Raw genomic sequence first — 18,174 nt, forward strand, 5'->3', positions numbered from 1 at the left:
TTTGATCTGAGGATCCAGCACTTTGGGGCTGGCGGGGCAATCTTTGTTTGAAGTCATGGCCGACCACAAACTCAACCAATACAAGCCAAACTTTCACGCCTATCAAAATGCCAAACACCACAGCAACCATTTACCTCTGCATTTGGTGTACAGGAACGCCTGATGAATCTAGCGTCATTACCAAAAGTCCGAGCATCCACACACATCTCAACACTGTTAAACTTGGAGTAGAACAGCACAAAGGGATACGGCCTAAGGAAGAAAGAACAGCACTTGTAACCTTAATGGCAAACACAGCCAAGCCTACAAGGCATCCACGGAGCGCTGGATGCACCACCGCATAGTGCATATTCATTTCTAAAACCAGTCAATTGTGGGGAACCTCCCACCCACACCAGCCCCCAAAACGGTTCCACTTTTCGGACCGTTCAGCATTCTTACTTTTTGAAGAAGTGCCCATTGACCTCGAATTGTTGCCGCAGCATCACTTTCCCACGATACTCAATTATAAGAGTGTCCACAGCCAGATCTCTGGCCGCCCTCAGGATCTTCCGGTGCTTCTGAACCCGCGTCACTCTCCCTAGCTGCAGCTGCCAAGTTAAAAGAGAGAATTTAGGACCCACAGCGCAGGAGGGAGGTCCATGTGCATGGCTGCATTTGTTAAAAGCAGCTGAGCAACCAGGGTCTGAGATCTCTGGCCATATTTAATTGTCTACCAGAATGCATGAACTGAAGTAGCAGACATGCTCAAGGTAGCATTGCTGGCCAGACCAGGAATATTGTATACCTGAAAAGAATCTTATCTAATGAGCCAGGAAAGGAGGACGGGGAGAGAAGGACTGTCGTTTCATACCTCCCCGAGCTTCACCTTATCTGCTCTCCCCTATGTAAAAGCTTGCTTGCATCTAGAGGCAAAAGAGCATCTTTCAAACCTGGGCCTTATCAATGACCCACCACCCTAGCATACAACCAACTGGCCTACCGCCACTTTGGGGGGTCTACTTGTTTACCTGCATCTGAGAGCCAATGACAGTGTTGTTACAGAACAGCTCTGTCTTATTGATTGTGTCCAGCACAGCCGCCTTGCCCACAAACTCTTTATTGGCATTTAGATGGTGCTCCAGGAGGTTCTGTACATCCGCGCTGTATTGGTTGGTGAAGGCTTCTTCATACTGATCGGTCCAGAGCCTTATGCGGTTTTCCCACCCCTCTGCCGTATTCTCATCCAGGGCATGGGCTTCTGAAGGAGAGTTCTGCACCAAAAGAGAGTCAGTTCAATGTCTATATGGCATAAGGGCTCTGTGAAAAGCACTGGGGCTGCTTGTGGTGACAGAGCAGCCTATAACTAGGAAAATAACCATCTAACTCTGTGTGATCCTTGTCCTCAGCCAGCTGGCTGGTGGCATTTTCAAAGTTCTCCCCATCCTGGTCTCTACTGAAGTAGCCTCAGGTAACCAGCACCCAGCAGTACTTGAGCCCATTCCAACCACATCGCTTAGAAAACTAACGAGCCCTTCAACACCTCTGCTCTTCGACATCCCTGCCATGCACACCAAGTCCTTTAAATGTGCATCTGTCTCAACAATAATGCCACAACCATCTTGGACCAGGTCAAATGATAAACATGAAGTTTCATACATGCTGGTGACCAGTATGCTGGGCACAGTAGTCATTAATTGTGTTAGAGGCATGAAACTATATTCTGGGATCAGGTATGTGGCTTAACTCACCTTCATCCGCAAAGACTTCCGTGAACCTTCTCTAAAAGCCTGTTGAAAGAGTAAGACAAATGACCACCAGTATTTTTGCCCTATGTATCTGTGCTCATTCATGCTAAATAAGAGGCACAGCTGCAAAACTGCAACAAGGACGAGAAGAAAAACTGATCCCAGAGTACTTTCAATGGTAGACTCCCCCACCTCCCTAAAGGGTTGGCTGCCTTTTCCAGAACCTCCCTAGGCGACAAGCAGCGATTGTCGCAGCTTTGGCCAAACAGCACTTCCACAAAGGCTCTGAAAGAAGAGCAAAGGAACCACAGCAGAGTATACACTGTTATGCCACCCTAAAATCTTTCTGTGGGTATCAAACAGCTAAACGAAGTTCCCAAATAAAAACTCTTCCAAGTATCAATAGTCCCTTCTAAGTAAGAAGAGAGCTGCTGCTTAAGAATTAATTTAATATGCATTATTTTTGTTAGCTTATACAGCAGAGAATCGTGTAAAATGTGTAGAATATTAAACAAAAAAGGAACTTTTATAAACAAATTTGCTTTGTAGGAACAATTATTCTGTATATGCACATTATATATCAGCTAGATTTTGTGGCATCCAAACCCACAGTTTTCAACCCATGGGTCTCTATATCCAAAGTCTGAACATTGTGTGGTAAAGGAACCAAAGATCATATATGCATTGGGGGGTGTGTGTCAATTTGAAATGGAAAAAATTAAATGCAAGTCATTTCTTAATGTTGTATGATTAAAATACTATTGTTGTTGTTATTTAGTGGTAGATGCTTAGCATTCATTTTTTTTACTTGACGCTGATTAGTTAGAATGCTGGAAGTCAGTACTCAGTTTAGTTCTTACTAATTCAATAATATTAGGTTTGTATCTCTGTAAGTAAGATGCATGTGGAGTCCTTTGGGGTTGTTGGTGTGTTTTGTTTTTGTTCAAATGACTGCTTAAGCAATCAGGAAAGCCCTCCCTTCCCTTGCCCTGCCTGAGCTGTGGGCAAGGTGGCACAATTCCACTTCAGGCATCGGCGGAACACATTGTCACTGTTCTTGTTCGTTTTGTCCACAGCATCTGTCCCCCACCCTACCCCCCCCCAAAAAAAACCCAGAAGGAAATCATCATCATGATATGGAAGGCTGCATACCAATGAGGAGGGGATTAGAGGAAAACGACCAGACATCCTCCCAAATGCTTACTTAGTAACTGGCTGGAGTTGCTGACAGCCATATCTATTGACATACCTTGATTTTTTTGGCTTTTGGTGCCGTACGAGTTCTCTCTGTATTTCTTTTCCTCTTTTTGGGTTTGGTTCTGCAGACCCGATTGACGGTCAGAGTGATGCTCGTAGGGGTGTGTTGTGTAGCAGTGTACAACACTGTGGAGGGAGAGAGCTCCTCGTCCCAGCTCTCAGTTGCACTGCTGTCCCCGCCTGCCGTGAAAAATGTCTTGTTGGCAACTCCCCCTTTGTTCTGGAAAAACTTGTACCTGCCCCACCCCACCCCGGTGAGTTAACATTGCATTCTTCTCCCCAAAAGGCTGCAAGGAACCATCATCTTCCACTCACAGTGGCAACTTTCTTTGCACTTGCCCCCCTCAGCTCTTCCAATGTACCTACCCTATACTCTGAGATCTCGGGTAAACTGGGAAAGATGACGAAGAGAGGCAATGAGGCACAGAGCACTCTCACTGCATCAGGGCACCCGCTCATTCAAATCCCAAGAGCCTGGGGGCACTAACTTACCCGACACGTTGTCTTGCTTCCTCCGACGAAGTCTGATCACTTTCCCTCTGCCAAGCCCCCTGCGAAAGGACAACAGAAACCCAAAGTTGGCATTATTAAGGGTTATATTGCTTAAAATGAATAAACTTCAGGTCTTCAGTGGAACACCAGATCACTTGACACCAAAGTGTTATATAAAGTTAAAATGAATTTAATGGCCACGTCTCGGCTTCACACATTCACATCCAAGGCCATCGCTTCAGCAAATAATGGGCTGTGCGCCCAGTGCAATATCCATGTTCTCAAGAGCCCCATCTTTCAAGTTTCAGAAAGACCACATTCTTAGCCCTCGTAAGTGTGGAAATAAGCCTACAGTGTGTGAAAGCAGAGCCACTGAAATGCTCTGGACCAGTGATGGCCTGGAAGGAGAGGAAAGACTAATCAGATCTCATGTTCCTTATGACTCCCCAGCCCCCTTCTGCTGCTTGCCCATCTCTGAAGAAGTTCCATCTCTCCTTCGCTATTACTATTTCACCATTGCATTAGAAGTACCTAACTTCATGGAGAGTTTCAGACAGACTCCACTGAGCATAAGGTATGATTATTTAACCAACTGCATTTGGTCAGCTCAAACAAATCACTTTTAGACAATCTTACATTGGTACTATTTATTTGATCTGATGAACTTGCAGGATTTGGATCCTGCATTGTGAAAATGTGCGTGTTGATTTTGTGCAAGTCAGCTCCTTTGCTACAGCGAAGGCTGGACCAATCGAAGGTAAAGAAAATGGTCCACTGAGCAATCAGGAAGCCTCTTTAAACGTTCTCCCCACCCCCCTCGTTTTTCCATGTATGAGGCTGCCTACAGGCAAGAACTTACCTGCACTTCTCACATTTGATGAGGAAACCATCTTGGGAGAGACTACAGTGACACCAGCTAGGAATAGACTCTGCTTCTGAAGAACTCTCTGTGTCCCCAGAATTCTCCTCATCGTGAGAGTGTAGGCCATTCAGTTCTGCACGAGGGATGATGGTCTGGACAGGGGGAGAAGCAGGAGGGGTCGGAGGAGGAGGGGCTCCGTAATTATGATCCTGAAAACAAACATTTGCATCAGTTCTATTTTGAATGTGGGGGAGAAGAGCAAGAGGCATGACTTTACACAACACGTGAGCCCTAACACGCTTCCAAAACCTACCCACCACCACATGCACAGATTTGAGGAGCGACGAGAACTCTGGCTAACAGAGCAAGGACCTACAACTCTGGACTCTATCTAGAACTGGGTGGGGCGATTGTTTTCTCAGTCCAACCACAGATAAAGAAAGCCCTGATATCCAGGCGTCTTAGCAAAATATACTAACACTGATGTGAACTACCTATGCTTGTGCTAATGGAAAGAAAACCACACTACCCACACACAAGAAAGAAGTACCAGCAGTCTCAAGAGTAAATCAGGGGCTTGCAACAAGTACCAAAAAAATCTGCAGGGAAAACGCCTCAAACAGCTCTATACTATCTCTTAAAGGCACAAAATGTGGAGACTAAGGGGAGAAAAATGGCAACCGGGTGGGATGCAGGGGGAGAATGGAGTGTCTGGAACCAGAAGACAGAGAAATGTGTATGCATATGTATAGGGTAGAAATAAGCATCTCAATGTCTGGATACACCATTTTCTGGTTCAAACTGAGAAGTTATTTTAAACTGTCCCCCAAGTTTGGAATGAGAGCTGCTCACAGATATTGACAGAGAAATTCAATAATTTAATGCGTTTGGGGTTCAGCTTAAGTATACCCGCTCCACCTCCCCAAACCCCCAAAATGGAGAAAATGCCCCCAAACCATCCAGTGAGGACTGAGCATGCTGAATGGGCATGAAATACCGGCTGGCTGACAGGTGTAGACAGGGTGGCGGTGATGGAGAATGAAAAACGATGGCATGGGATAGCTGAAAACCTGAGCCAACACACTCCACACCATAACATTTCCTCGCAGGTCCCTCTTGCTTTTCTTAAGGCAGAGAACTGCATGTGTATGCAAGCATTCTGCACTGTTAAGCACAGAAAACCTGCAAGCTGTCTTTCAAACTGGCTTGATTCTGAAACCTATGCTTTCAACTTTCAAAACACTGGGGCTTATCAATACACTTTTGGGGGAGGGGCGAGGGGAACTTCATTAGAAAAATGTGCCTGCAATGGGTAGGTCTACCCTAGGTAGCAGTTTCTATGAGCAGTCAGTGCTAAAGACCAAAAAGGGAAAAAAGAGATGCCCTCCTCACCTTCTAGTCCAAGCTTGCATTTAACAACTCACTCGGCAGGCAAAGGGGAGTAGGTATTCAATGCAGGTGAACAAACAGGCCCATCACTCTGTCCTCCTCCTCCTCCACCAGCCAGTTTGCCTTCTGTGCTGGTCACAGTGGAAAACGGCCCTTCCTCTGTGACTGGCACACAGCAGAAGAGCGGTAGACCACTTCTCCTCTTGCCAGCTCCCTTGGCAGAAGGCTTTCTTTTAACACTGTCTTGCTAAGAGGCGGGTAGCCTATGTTCTCATGCCGGCTGATTTTCTGGAAATGCAGTAACTTTGTGGGCTTATTTACTAGGCTGTTCTAGTCCTAGTCCCATACTTCCCTTTCGCTATAAGTTGTCTGCAAGCACTAAACAAACACAAACGCGGGGCTAGAAATTCAGTACCCACGTGTCACTTGGCAATGCTGCCGTCCTCAAAGAAGATATACAGCTCAATCATGCACAAGCCAGGGAGAGGGGATGGGTAAAACAGATGAGTCTGCTGCAGATAAGAGAGACGGTACTCACTGCATAAGGCAGCCCTCGGTAGCTGTGCCTCTGGGAGGCCCCGTAGCCATGACTTGCATACACATTTTTCTCACCAACAGCTGGGCTAGCTTCCACAGACTCTGGGCTGCAGAAAGGGCCAAGAGCAGAACCAATCAGTAGAGGAAGTGGTTCTTTGAAGGAAAAAAATTAGCCAGGTCTTAGCATTTTCTCTCATGCCACACAGATATCCGGCCGAGAATGGACATACCTTTTCTGAGGGGCAAGTGAGGTATGGAATCCATGAAGGCCGGATTCTGCATAAAGCAGGGGCTAGGGAAGGGCAAGTGACTGGCAGCTGCCTCAAAAATGATATGAGCAATATGAGCAACCCTGCTTCAGCAAGAGGCAACAGGAAGGAAAAAGCTGCTGACAATGCTGCTCGCTGGATTATTTTGCTAGCTGTTCATTTCACTTTAAACCCCTCGTGGATTTGCTCCTCCTCCTGATCCCCACTCAACTCTATGCAATTTGAGATCACGCCGCCACAGCCTCAGACTTTAAATGAAAATACCTTTCAGGCCACAATGTCTACATACTGCTGCTTCAAATGCAATGAGTTACTCAATACAGATAGGAGCCGAGACACAATTTTCTAGTGGTGGAAGCTCTTGAGAGTACTTGACAAAAATAGACCAAGAGCTACAGGAATATATATGACCTGGATCAGAAGGAACTCCGGACAAACTAAAATATTCAGGATACCCTGCTTTCTTATAGGATGATGCGGTGAATTCCCATCTAATTACTGACCAAAAATTGCAATTTTCCACCACAAGGTGGCAGAAAAAAATCAACTCAGAATATGGTACTGTACAAAATGGGCAATTAGTGAGAGGCTGTGGGAGTCCTTGTTATAGAAAAGGAAACAGGAAAAGCGTAGGTGATGAAGCCAAAGCCTTGATGCCAGAAGGAGAAATTGCTCTCTTTGGAAGGAGGGGGGAGGACTAAGAGGAGGAGGAGCTGCCGCTGCAAGCACGATTTGGGAATACTGTATGGTTCAGGAAATGTCCTTTCTGCAACTGCATTCAACTTTCAAAAGCTACAGCCAGGAAGAGGACGGGTGGCCACACGGTACTTGCTTATTTAAACTCCTGTCTCTCCAAGATGACCGCAAACTCCTCATTCCTAACTACTGCTCTGTTGTGCTAAATTAAATTACAGATATCTTCAAAACAGTGGGACTGGTAAAACCAGCAACTCCTCTACCTATAGAAGCTTAATCTTGAACCAATGTGTTCCTTTCTTGATATCCTACTAACAAAAGTAGCCTTTCCATGCCCATTTCCATGGTCTACTTTCGCATCCCAAGTCCCTGGAGCTTGCTCTTGAAAATTAATACAACTCAAGCAGATACCCTCCTTCAAATTGTGGCTACTCTTTGGCCATGAAGGCTTGGTGGCACATGATAGCAGAGGAAACGTTGACTGACAGACCCTTTACCTACATGCATCTGAAGTCTAGCGCTATGAAACAATCTTAACATAGCTGTCACTGATAGCCACAGCCGCTTCTACCTCCACGCTCCCAAGGAGGGCAAGGACAGGACGGGTAACAGCTACAGCCTTTTCAGGGCTCTATATATAAGAAGACAAAACGCAAGGCCACTGCAACCTGACAGTATCATGGAATGTGATCCTAAACATTCCCAGTAAAACAAAACACAAAAAACTGTCATCAAAACAAGAAGACCTGACAGAAATAGCTATGAAGTGAGACATAGATCCAGAACAGATCTAACATTAGACAGGAAACAAAGTAAAGGACATTTATTTTGTAGTGAGCTTATTTGCTGAGAATACTCCAGATGCAGTATGATTGAAGCTGAGCTGGACAGGTGCTCAACAAAGCCTGATCAGGCCCGTGGTATGAAACAAAACCAGACACGATATACTACACCGTGTATCCAGATACACAAAAAGATGCAGGAAAAAGGAGTGTTTCATGCATGCTAGCGCCTCACAAAAGCCCACCAAACAGAGGCCAGATACACAGAGCTTTCAGTGTCTCCTGAGTACAGTCTGTCAAGCAGGTGGTTCAAACAGTGTGTCTGGCCCTTCACAGTGCTCCATTCTTGGGAGAAATTGCTGAAGACAAGTGCAGGAGCACAGAACAGCATCAGCAAGGCATGACCCTCTTTCCGTGCCTGACTAAGCTCAACGATCAATTCAACTCCAGGCATCTTCCTTCCTGTAGACACTTCATTTGGGTTTTGGCGCAGGAAGTTTCCCACAAGCTACCTTACAAGCCTCCCTCGGGAAAAGAGCCACACTAAAGGGGTGAAAATCTACTTAACAGTTTGAGATAGGCAAGAGGCCCGATGCCTGAAAGATCCTCCTTACCCACATCACACAGCCATCTGTATCAGCAGCACCATGCAACTTAGGCTACAGGAGAGGAAAAGAAGAGTACCGTCAGGGCTCATGTCTTGCAAGATACCTATCAACCAAGGTATGATACAACAGGTGTGAATTAAAGATCACCGGGAAAGCAGTATTCTAGACAGTGCCTCTTCTCGGACGCAATTTGAGGGAAAGGGGAAGTGCTTCTGTTTGGTGTTCCGTCGCAATCAAATGTGTGCACCAGATACCATCTCAGATTTCTGGTTTATCTGTTGCAAAGCTAGCTTACTCCCTGCTATCCCAGGCTCAGCAGGACAGCTCAAGTCTGAACACCGAGGCCTGATTCCATGCCCTTCACACGCCAGCAGGCAAGGCAGAACTTACTCAGATCCAGCAGCCATATCTGAATAAGATGTATCTGGTGTGGTGACTCCCAGAGGGATTGCAATGCTCATGACGTTTGTCAGGGATCACGGAGTCCAAAGGGTAGCGACTGGCGGCTCCAAGGGCGGGGAGCAGCCGCAGAGCCTCGGCCAACACGTCACGGACATGGGGAAACCTGCCAAGGGGAAAAGAAACAATGCACTGCATTTTTGTGTATCATTGCCACAGACATATGGTTCACCCTGCCTGCAAAGCCATCCTAAAGTTGAGGACAGTGCATGCTGAAGGAAGGAATGAGTAACTTCAGAGGATGCGTGTTGTCTCTTGCCTCTACATTACTTTTACATAATCTCCTCTCAAATATGGCCACCTGGTTCACATGCAGATATTTCCTCGTGCCATAAAAGAAAATGCCAAGCACAGGCAAGAGGCCCGAAGGCCTGTCTTGCAAAAGACGGTCACATGGGTAAAACTGCCAGTAGGGGAGGCAGAGCACAGTGTGTGTGTGTGTGTGTGTGTGTGTGTGTGTTTGAGATAGAATCCCAGAGCAGCCAATGAGAAAAGAAAGCAGCACGGAAGGCATTTATTCATTTCTGTAATGATTTATTTCAGAATGATCCTCATGACAACCCTAGTGCCAAAATCCAGTTCTTGAGCTTCACAGATGTGCATGAGATGCCAAGTCATCTCCAAAATACCTCATGCTCACTTGGGACAAGGTTTAATGCAAGAGGAACAGGGGGAAAGGGGCATATCTGAAATGGTGGTGAAAGGGGCAACAGTCTAATGCAGATGGCTGCACAATGAAGGAAGTAATGAGCCCAAAGGCCATGCCTCTCTGTTTTGTACTCCGGTACTAAAGTACAACATACATGTGCCTCTCTCTTCAGACCTGAACGCAACATGGACATTTAAACCACTGTGTTACTTGGAAATATACAGAGAAGCAGCTACCAGGAAATGAACGGGCCCTACTCTTTCATATATTTTGCAGAGACAAGTAACTAAACACACACATCCACCATTCAGATTTGGTATGCTACGTAATCCGGCATCTACACTCAACTGCAACTAAGTACAGAATGAGAAGCAGCCCTGATATAAAGGCCAACTTGAGGGGGGGGAGGACTTAAGGAAGGAAGGGAGCATGAAGTGAGAGCTGCAGTGTATGGTTTGGCCTGCATGCAACCTGTCTGTACCTGCCTCAACAGAGCTTGAGGTCTTCCAATAAGTGAGAGGATATCTAGTTTGTGCCTTGCAGGTGTATCTGGGGCTCTGCGGGGGGGGGGGGGGGGCGGCTCTATCCTTTGGGAATAGATTTGTACCTGCAGAACGGATCACTTGTGGGAGGTGTTTGCTCCCAAGCTCTTGGAGGGTAGCAGGAGCTTGTGGATTAAAGCAGATGGGGAAAGCTCACCAGTAGGTGCTGCTGGCCCTAAAGGGTTCAATGGTTGACTATCCACCTTGCCCTGCCACAAACTGTTTTTGTGAAACCAATGGTTCTTTTTGCCCATGGTAGACATATTGCTAATTAACAATCTGTTCGTTCCTACTACATAGAACTTGGAACAGCTGCTGCCCACTGTAGCCTTTCAAGAACTTTCCTACCTCCACAAATTACCCATATGCACGGATGAGGTCTGTGATGTGATCATGGTGGAATGTGGGAGAAGCAAATAAATGTTGCACTTTCTTTCTGACCTAGTTCCTTTGCACTTTCTTCCCATTCTTCAGGGCCAGCCATGCCATCAGGGCAGCTCTTTGTGTGGGAAACAAGCATTCAAGCTTTGTAGTAATTACTAGTACAGGTTGGGCTAAATGTAGAAGGCACAGAACTTGAACATCCATCGCTCCATATGAGCAAGGCACCACCAGGTATCAAATCACTTCACCAATAGCTCAGCCTAGAAAAGGCTGTCAATTGTTCCCCTCTGAAAGAGGGTGTAGAAATATGGATCACATCTTGCTAGGAGGGGCTGGAAAATTTCTTCAGAATGTTTCTGCAGTTAATAGCGTTATCTGCAGCCATAAAAGGAGCTACATCACATGCACATTTCTACAAAGGAAGTATTTACCTGGTACATTAGAACCTGTGTGTGAACGTGTGCTTGAATGAAGTAAGAGAATGTGCAATTGCATATTGTCTTTGGGGTCTTCCATTCTGTCCAGGAATGCTCACTACTGTGTGAAGCAGCGAATGTGAGCTGCACTGGTACTCAAACAAGGTTTTGCCCCACTTATTCACAGGCAAGAGCATGGGAATCCCAGGGGTTCCTTTAAGGTTTGCCAAACAGTCCACATATGGGTTTGCTTGCACTGAATGGCAGTTTAGAAATGCTGCCACACAGAATGGCAAGCACCATTCTGGTTCCTTCTGAGAGCTGGCCACGCAATGAAAGAAAGGCCTGCTGTTTCTAGTCCAACAGCCCTAAACCAGATTTGCAAGGAATTAGGAAGAACATCAAGGCTCATCCTTAATTAAGGGGGGGGACAGCTTAATTATGGACAGTATCTTGTAGGAGGAACTTCAGTAATGAAAAAGGACAGGAGAATTTGATTGCTTTCACCCACAACACTACTGCTACTTAACAGTGGAGTACCAACAATGTGCTAGACATGGAACCCAATACCAACGCAATATGACCCCTGAACATAGAGCTTACAAAACTAAGTACAACAGTAATAACAAAGAAAATGGGAGCAAACAAGGCTTGATAAATGGAAGAGCAGGGGCATGTTTTGGATCTTACAGGTGAGGATTATGCAGAGACTGGAAGCAGCCACTAGGCTGACTCATGCAGCCCATCAAACATTAAGGAGAAGGTCTCACCCATACTACACAACGAGGTTCTCTAGTAACAACAACAACAACAACAACAACAACACCAGGGCAGGTGTACAACCAGGCTGTCGTTGTACAGGAATTAAAATTACTTAATGCCTTGATCTGGGGATCTGTTCAAGGGAGGGAAGGCAGCATCAATTTTTTCCTAGTAGTGTTATATGGAAATGGCCAGAATAGACTAAATATGCCTTCTATAAATCAACTCCATGACTATCAAATCTGAAACTGCCTCAACATTCAGGATGCAAGAGCAACAGAATAGTGCAATCTTTGTTTCAACCATCTCCCTTTATCCTTCACTCCCATCTGACCGATGTGACTGAGACTTTGGAGGCAAGATGAAGAGCCGGCTGGAACGTTTTGTCTATAAAAACAATAAGACAATGAAGCTCAGTGCCCCCTCCTCTGGACTAGGCTGGGTTCAAACCAAAGGGGCTGCTCTGTGGGGGCTTAATCCTTTTCTGCTGAATCTCATGAGCTGTGTCTCTGAATTCTGAAAAAGAAGGGGGCAGGGCTCCGAGCCTAGTTTGAGCCCCAGACAGGGCAGAAGGATGCCCAGTCATTAGAATTCTCTCTGGCCTACATAATGCAGCCAATACAAAGCACCAAACAATCTAAAACATTTCTAACACCCAATAATGGTGATAATGTCCACCTTTCTTCTAAAGACCAAAAAGGGCATGCATCTTTTGAAAACCGCATTGTAAATCAAGAGAGGGAGAGCTGGACAGGAATCAGAATCAGAACTCTCCTGAGCATCAAAACAATGTGGAAAAAGAAAGGTTTCATCCATCTATACAAGTCTCCCATACTGATCTTACTTTCTACATGGCATAGGGTAGGTTCAGGTGACTTCAAGACTCATGTGACAGTGAAGAAAAAGCTATGATACCAGTGAGATCGAGAAGGAGAGAAACTCTGAGTGATCCATGTGCAACTTTTACTGTCATCCTCAACGTACAGTTCTTACCAGAAGGCAATTACTAACTTTCTCTAACAGCAAAGAGAATGGAACTGTGAATCCATGCAAGATGTCCTGATAGAGAAAGCCACTCTGATTACCCCATGAGCTAGCTGTGTGATCCCTTGACACAGCATAAGACATCTAAGGGTATGTGCACATGTCATACCTGAATTCGTAAGTTACCTACAGATGTGTGGCACAGACAACACTGCATTAAATCACAAAGACTCGCACCACTAGCCCCTATACAGTGAATATGGTTCCAAACAAACAAACACATAGATTTGCAGCTGTAATCACGTTTGATGGTAACTTATGAAGCTGCAGACAAGTTTTTATTTATTAAGGTATTCATATTCCACCCTATGATGAAATCAAATTCAAAGCAGCTTACGAATAAAATAGTCATTTGATTTAATTGCAAGCTTAAAATGCCGATCAACCAAATTTCAATGGCCAATGCCTCTGAAGATTTAAGACAAGTTATGATACAGCGTCAACCTGTATCCTAGACAGAGCCACATAACATCCAATATCAAAACTGGTGAATATTTGGTGAATATCAAAACTTGGGAGTTCTGTGTATCTATCCAAAACAATGATGTGATGTGATCAGCAGTGATCTGGTCACCCTTCAATCTGGGTATCACATTCTGAATAGTACTATATATATTCAGTACTATAGTACTATATTCAGGCCCTGTGTATCTGGTTGGGTGTAAAAGTCAAGTGCAATAATGCGTAAAATAGGGGTAGTGACAGAGTCTGTGTTAGATGTTGAACCTGAAACGTTGCTTTAAGGCCTGTAGCAGTTTGCATTATGCAGAGGGGTGTGTGTGTGTGTGTGTGTGTGTGTTCCGAGCATATATAATAGCAAAGGTGAAGAAGAAAAAAACCTGCCTTAATTATATTTTTCAAGTTTCTTCACATTTGGATACAGTTATAAACTGCCACATATTCACAAAATATACTGTCATCTTAATAAAAAAAAAGTTGGGAGAATTATGCTAGCAAGAAAACTGCAGTCAGAGTTTTCACTGTTAACATACTAACACAGTGATCAAGATGGTTGACACGTAACATTAAACCGAACAGGCTGAGTGATAGCTCAGTTTGGTAGAGCATGAGACTCTTAATCTCAGGGTTGTGGGTTTGAGCCCCAAGCTGGCTGAGAGATTTCTGCATTGCAGAGGGTCGAACTAGATGACCCTCGTGGTCCCTTCCAACTCTACTAATCTGTGAATTTGTGTTTAACATGTGCAAATTCTTTGCTCCTCTCCAGCTCCTGGATTCACTGCATGTGGCAGAAACAAACCATAAACAAGGCAGAGTCTGGTGGGTCATGTAATGATAGCAGGCCCCTGGTTTTGTTTCTTTCCAAACAAACCACAAAGAGGGGCCAAGTTTTGTTCTTGGCCAGCCCAACGTTGTTTGGAGAGAAACAATCCCCGAGCCCACAAAAGCTTGGGTTTGCACATGAGGCCCAACACTAGCTTGTTTCCTCTGACCACAAAGCACAGGAAAGAGGTGAGCGAGGAGCAAAACACCTGCATGTGTTAAAACTATGTCTTAATATTGTTTGCAAACTGGGCCACTGCCTCCATATTTCAAACCTTCCTTATCTGCCCAAGTCTCTAGGCCAGGGGTGGCCAACTCCCAAGAGACTGTGATCTACTTACAGAGTTAAAAACTGGCAGTGATCTACCCCCTTTTGAGCTTTTTTAGAGAGGAGGAAAGCCCCATTTTTTAAGGCATTCAGGTCAAAGTTGTTGTTGAGCTTTTTTTAAGGAGAAGGAAAGCCCTGTTTTTTTGGGGGGGAGCAGGGCAAAAAAAAAACCCTGAGCTTTTTTAAGGGGAGCCCAAGTTGTTGTGCTTCTTTGGGGGAGCCAGTGATCTACCACAGATGTCCAGTGATCTACCAGTAGATCACGATCTACCTGTTGGATGTGCCTGCTCTAGGCCTTGTGTAAACATTTCTCCCAACACTTCTTCCTCAATTTCTTTCCCCCTCAGATCTGTGCATCCTCCACATATGCTTTCCCTCCACATTCTTGTTTCCAAGTCCACTAGGTTCTTCAGCCTTGCTGATAGCTCTGTAAAATCACCAAAGTAGCAACTACACACAATTTTAGAGGGTTGCAATTCTTTTGTCACACTAGCCCCGAAAATGTCGTTCTGAGATGCTCCTGAAAACTGGCTGAAAGCACACAAATATGAACAGAAACTAAGAAAGAGTCAAACAGTGAAAATCAGGAAGAACTAGCATTACTGAGTCAATGATCTAGAGGGGAAACACATGTGCAGCTGATACTAAAGTAGAATTAATGAGAATGAAAATCAGAGGAACAAGCAATTTCAGAAACACACCAAACAACAAAAATGCAAGCCAACACTTCTGGATTCATTTCCCCCAGACCACATTCAGAGGGAGGGGAAACAGCTAAGGAGGAGGCCAGCACAAGGCACATTAGATCTTAGTTTGATATCAACTATAGGAACGAAGCAGCTGGGGTGGTTTTGGAACAGCACAAAGACAGGCATTATGTCACAGAAGAGGCCCCTGCATTCACTTATAGCATATGGAATAGTGCATCTGACAAACGAAATGAGAGGAAGGGGCCTAGTATCAAATGCTGCAGTTGCATCCCCTTATTTTTTGGTAGCTTTCCTGAACAATTTGGTGGGATGAGTAAACTTGGACACACACCACTGCTCACTCCTAACACCACATCAAAAAGCTTTTTTGAAAGTCCAAGTACACATCTACTGGATCAACTCTATCCATATTGATACTCTCAAAGAACTCAAATAGTTTAGTTAGGCAGCACTTAACGTATATTTGCAGGAGCCATGCCGATTCTTCTTCAGCACCATTTGTTCTTCAATATGCTTGATAATGAGAGCTGAGCCCTCAACTGTGGCTCCTAGAAGCTGCCAGCATGCGACAGTGGCCACACCCCAGATATGGCTTCGACTGGCCAGCTAAACCAGATGAGGGTAGCCAATGAGTCTCAAACTCTCAGTGAGTTAGGGACTTCACTTGAATCCGAAGACAGGCTTTGGCAGATTGAACAGCTGAGACCAACAGGGGGTCCAATGGTCAAAAAAGCATTTTTTGCATGTGAGGGGCGGATGAGGCTCATCAACCTGGGATGATAGCCCATCTAGGAGAAGGAAACCTCTGTCCTAAGAGAAGGAAAACTCTGGTCCTAAACCTCCGCTGCCTTGTGAGACATCTTCAGGAGAAGAAACAGCTAAGGAGTTAATCCAACACAAATCCAGAGTGGAGTCCCTAAGGCGGTTGGATGGCGCCCTGTACACCTCCTTCTGGCAACTCTTGCAGCCAAGCTGGTGCCAAATGTATTGCTCTGCTGTCCTTTAGACCACACCAGCGAGGCTGAGAGCAGGGACTTGTAGTCTGGCCGGCCCAGGACCTCCAGACACACTGCCCAGGCTTGTGTCCTGGCGAGGTCCCTTCAGTGTTGCTAACACAGTGGTTTGACTGAACCCCCGGAGGTTCACTCCATTGTCTCTTGAGAAAGACAGATGCAAACAAACAACAACAACAACAGTGCTTGATGATTTTATGTTTAATAATGCTTTTCATATTAGTTTTCCCAGAACAGCTAAGTGGTCTGTAATTTCCTGAATCTCTCCCTACTCCCCTGATTTTTTTTATGGTATTGCACTGGCCACTTCACAATCCCCAGGTATGGAGACTGTTATTAGGGACAAGTTACATAATTTTATTACAAGAAAAGCAATTTCACATTTGGGTGGGTGCCATCTGGATCCAGGGATTTGTTAAGCTTTTGACAAGGCCTAGAATTTGTCTCCAACCACTATTTAAATTGTAGGTTTATTAAATTTCTTATAAGACAACACTATCTCCCCCCAAGAATGAAAATAATCAGGAATAGTTAATTAACATTGTGCTGATATTTAAAAATCAGCCAATCTCATCCTATTAAATGTGTGGGAGTGGAGTAATAGCCTGGAACCACTGTAAAGCAGTACACCCCTCCCCAACTCAGGCAATCTCTCCATAAGGATGCTACAGTAAATGCTACTGAAAAGCACCAAGATCTCTCTTCTGCATTGCACATGTCACCCAGGAAAGTATCTATACCTTAGTTTCTTCCTAAGAAAGTTGGTACAGGCACAGGAATCTGAATTACATCTTCTGCACTGAGGATACATGCAAAGAATTCGTTCAGCTTCTCTGCACTCACTCTTTTACTCCATTAGCACACATTTAACTCCTTTATCACCCAAAAATCCAGCCATCTCCCCAGCTGGTTTGCTGCTTCTAATGCAGTGTTTTTCAACCACTGTTCCGCGGCACACTAGTGTGCTGCGAGATGTTGCCTGGTGTGCCGTGGGAAAAATTGAAAAATTACTTTATATATAGTCAATATAGGCACAGAGTTAAATTTTTTAACATTTTCTAATGGTGGTGTGCCTCGTGATTTTTTTCATGAAACAAGTGTGCCTTTGCCCAAAAAAGGTTGAAAAACACTGTTCTAATGTATTTTGAAGAGGGTTATTTTAAAAAGTTGATCCTATGTTGTTTTTACTGATGCACTGTCTAATTCTTCTTTTGCATCCCTTGTTATGCGCTTACATTTCTTTTGCTCAAATTACTGCTCATTTTTGTTCTCATTTGGGCATTCAACTTTTTCTACACTTTTCTTATTAGACAGCCATTCCACAGAGTGTAGCCACTTTAATTTTGTTTTTATGCTAGTTGCCTCATTGGTGGATAAGGCGGGGTTGTGCTTAATAGCTTTCTATTTGTAAATCATCGGACACAGGGTATAAGGCCTGAATAAAACAGAAGCTGGTAGATGAAGCATATGAAAAAGCAGGAGGGGTGTGTGAACTATTTCAGCACTGAAGGCTGAGCTGGAAATAGATTACAAGCTAGAGGGCTGCAGTTGATTTACATATTTTAGTTGCATGTTGCCAGGCATACTGCATTTACTCTACAGGATCCTCAGCACTGTGATCGATTGTCTCAGATGTGAAAAACGTGAGTTATCCCTTAAATTATAAATTCAACATCCAGATTGATATTTGTTAGTTGGGTAATCAATTTTTTGCTGCTTTGCTTCCTATTTCTATTATTCAAGCGTTGTCACTGCACGATTTTTCAGCCACAGGACAAAAAGCTACATTTACAAAATGAAAACGAGGGTTCTCTAAATTGGGAAAGCCTTCCCCAGTCTTTCTCTGACACAAAAGGATGGTTCAGGGACCAATATGAAATACTTTCATAGTGAGTCAGACTAATGGATCATCTAGTCTAGCAGTCAACCCCAATTAGCATCCGGCCACAATTTATCACTCCAAACTG

At 44.7% G+C, this 18,174-nt stretch overlaps 1 protein-coding gene across 5 annotated transcripts in view; it reads right to left on the reverse strand.

Moving 5' to 3' along the window:
- The window catches only part of SETD5 (SET domain containing 5), a 65,679-nt gene that overhangs the window by 26,302 nt on the left and 21,203 nt on the right, over positions 1-18,174 (reverse strand). For 2 of the 5 annotated variants that reach the window (XM_033141431.1, XM_033141429.1), the window contains exons 2-10: positions 9,010-9,184; positions 6,266-6,371; positions 4,336-4,490; positions 3,477-3,535; positions 2,977-3,164; positions 1,731-1,769; positions 1,011-1,253; positions 442-590; positions 135-252 (exon numbers count right to left, since the gene is read on the reverse strand). In XM_033141431.1, the coding sequence (XP_032997322.1) occupies positions 135-252; positions 442-590; positions 1,011-1,253; positions 1,731-1,769; positions 2,977-3,164; positions 3,477-3,535; positions 4,336-4,490; positions 6,266-6,371; positions 9,010-9,080 (1,128 nt within the window). In that variant the 5' untranslated portion in view covers positions 9,081-9,184. Of the gene's footprint in view, positions 1-134; positions 253-441; positions 591-1,010; positions 1,254-1,730; positions 1,770-2,976; positions 3,165-3,476; positions 3,536-4,335; positions 4,548-6,265; positions 6,372-8,625; positions 8,671-9,009; positions 9,185-18,174 lie in introns of those variants that run through there. The other 3 variants (XM_033141427.1, XM_033141428.1, XM_033141430.1) reach the window with 2 other exon arrangements.

Source organism: Lacerta agilis, chromosome 2 (genome assembly GCF_009819535.1).
Source record: "Lacerta agilis isolate rLacAgi1 chromosome 2, rLacAgi1.pri, whole genome shotgun sequence".
In the NCBI taxonomy this organism is placed as follows: Eukaryota; Metazoa; Chordata; class Lepidosauria; order Squamata; family Lacertidae; genus Lacerta; species Lacerta agilis.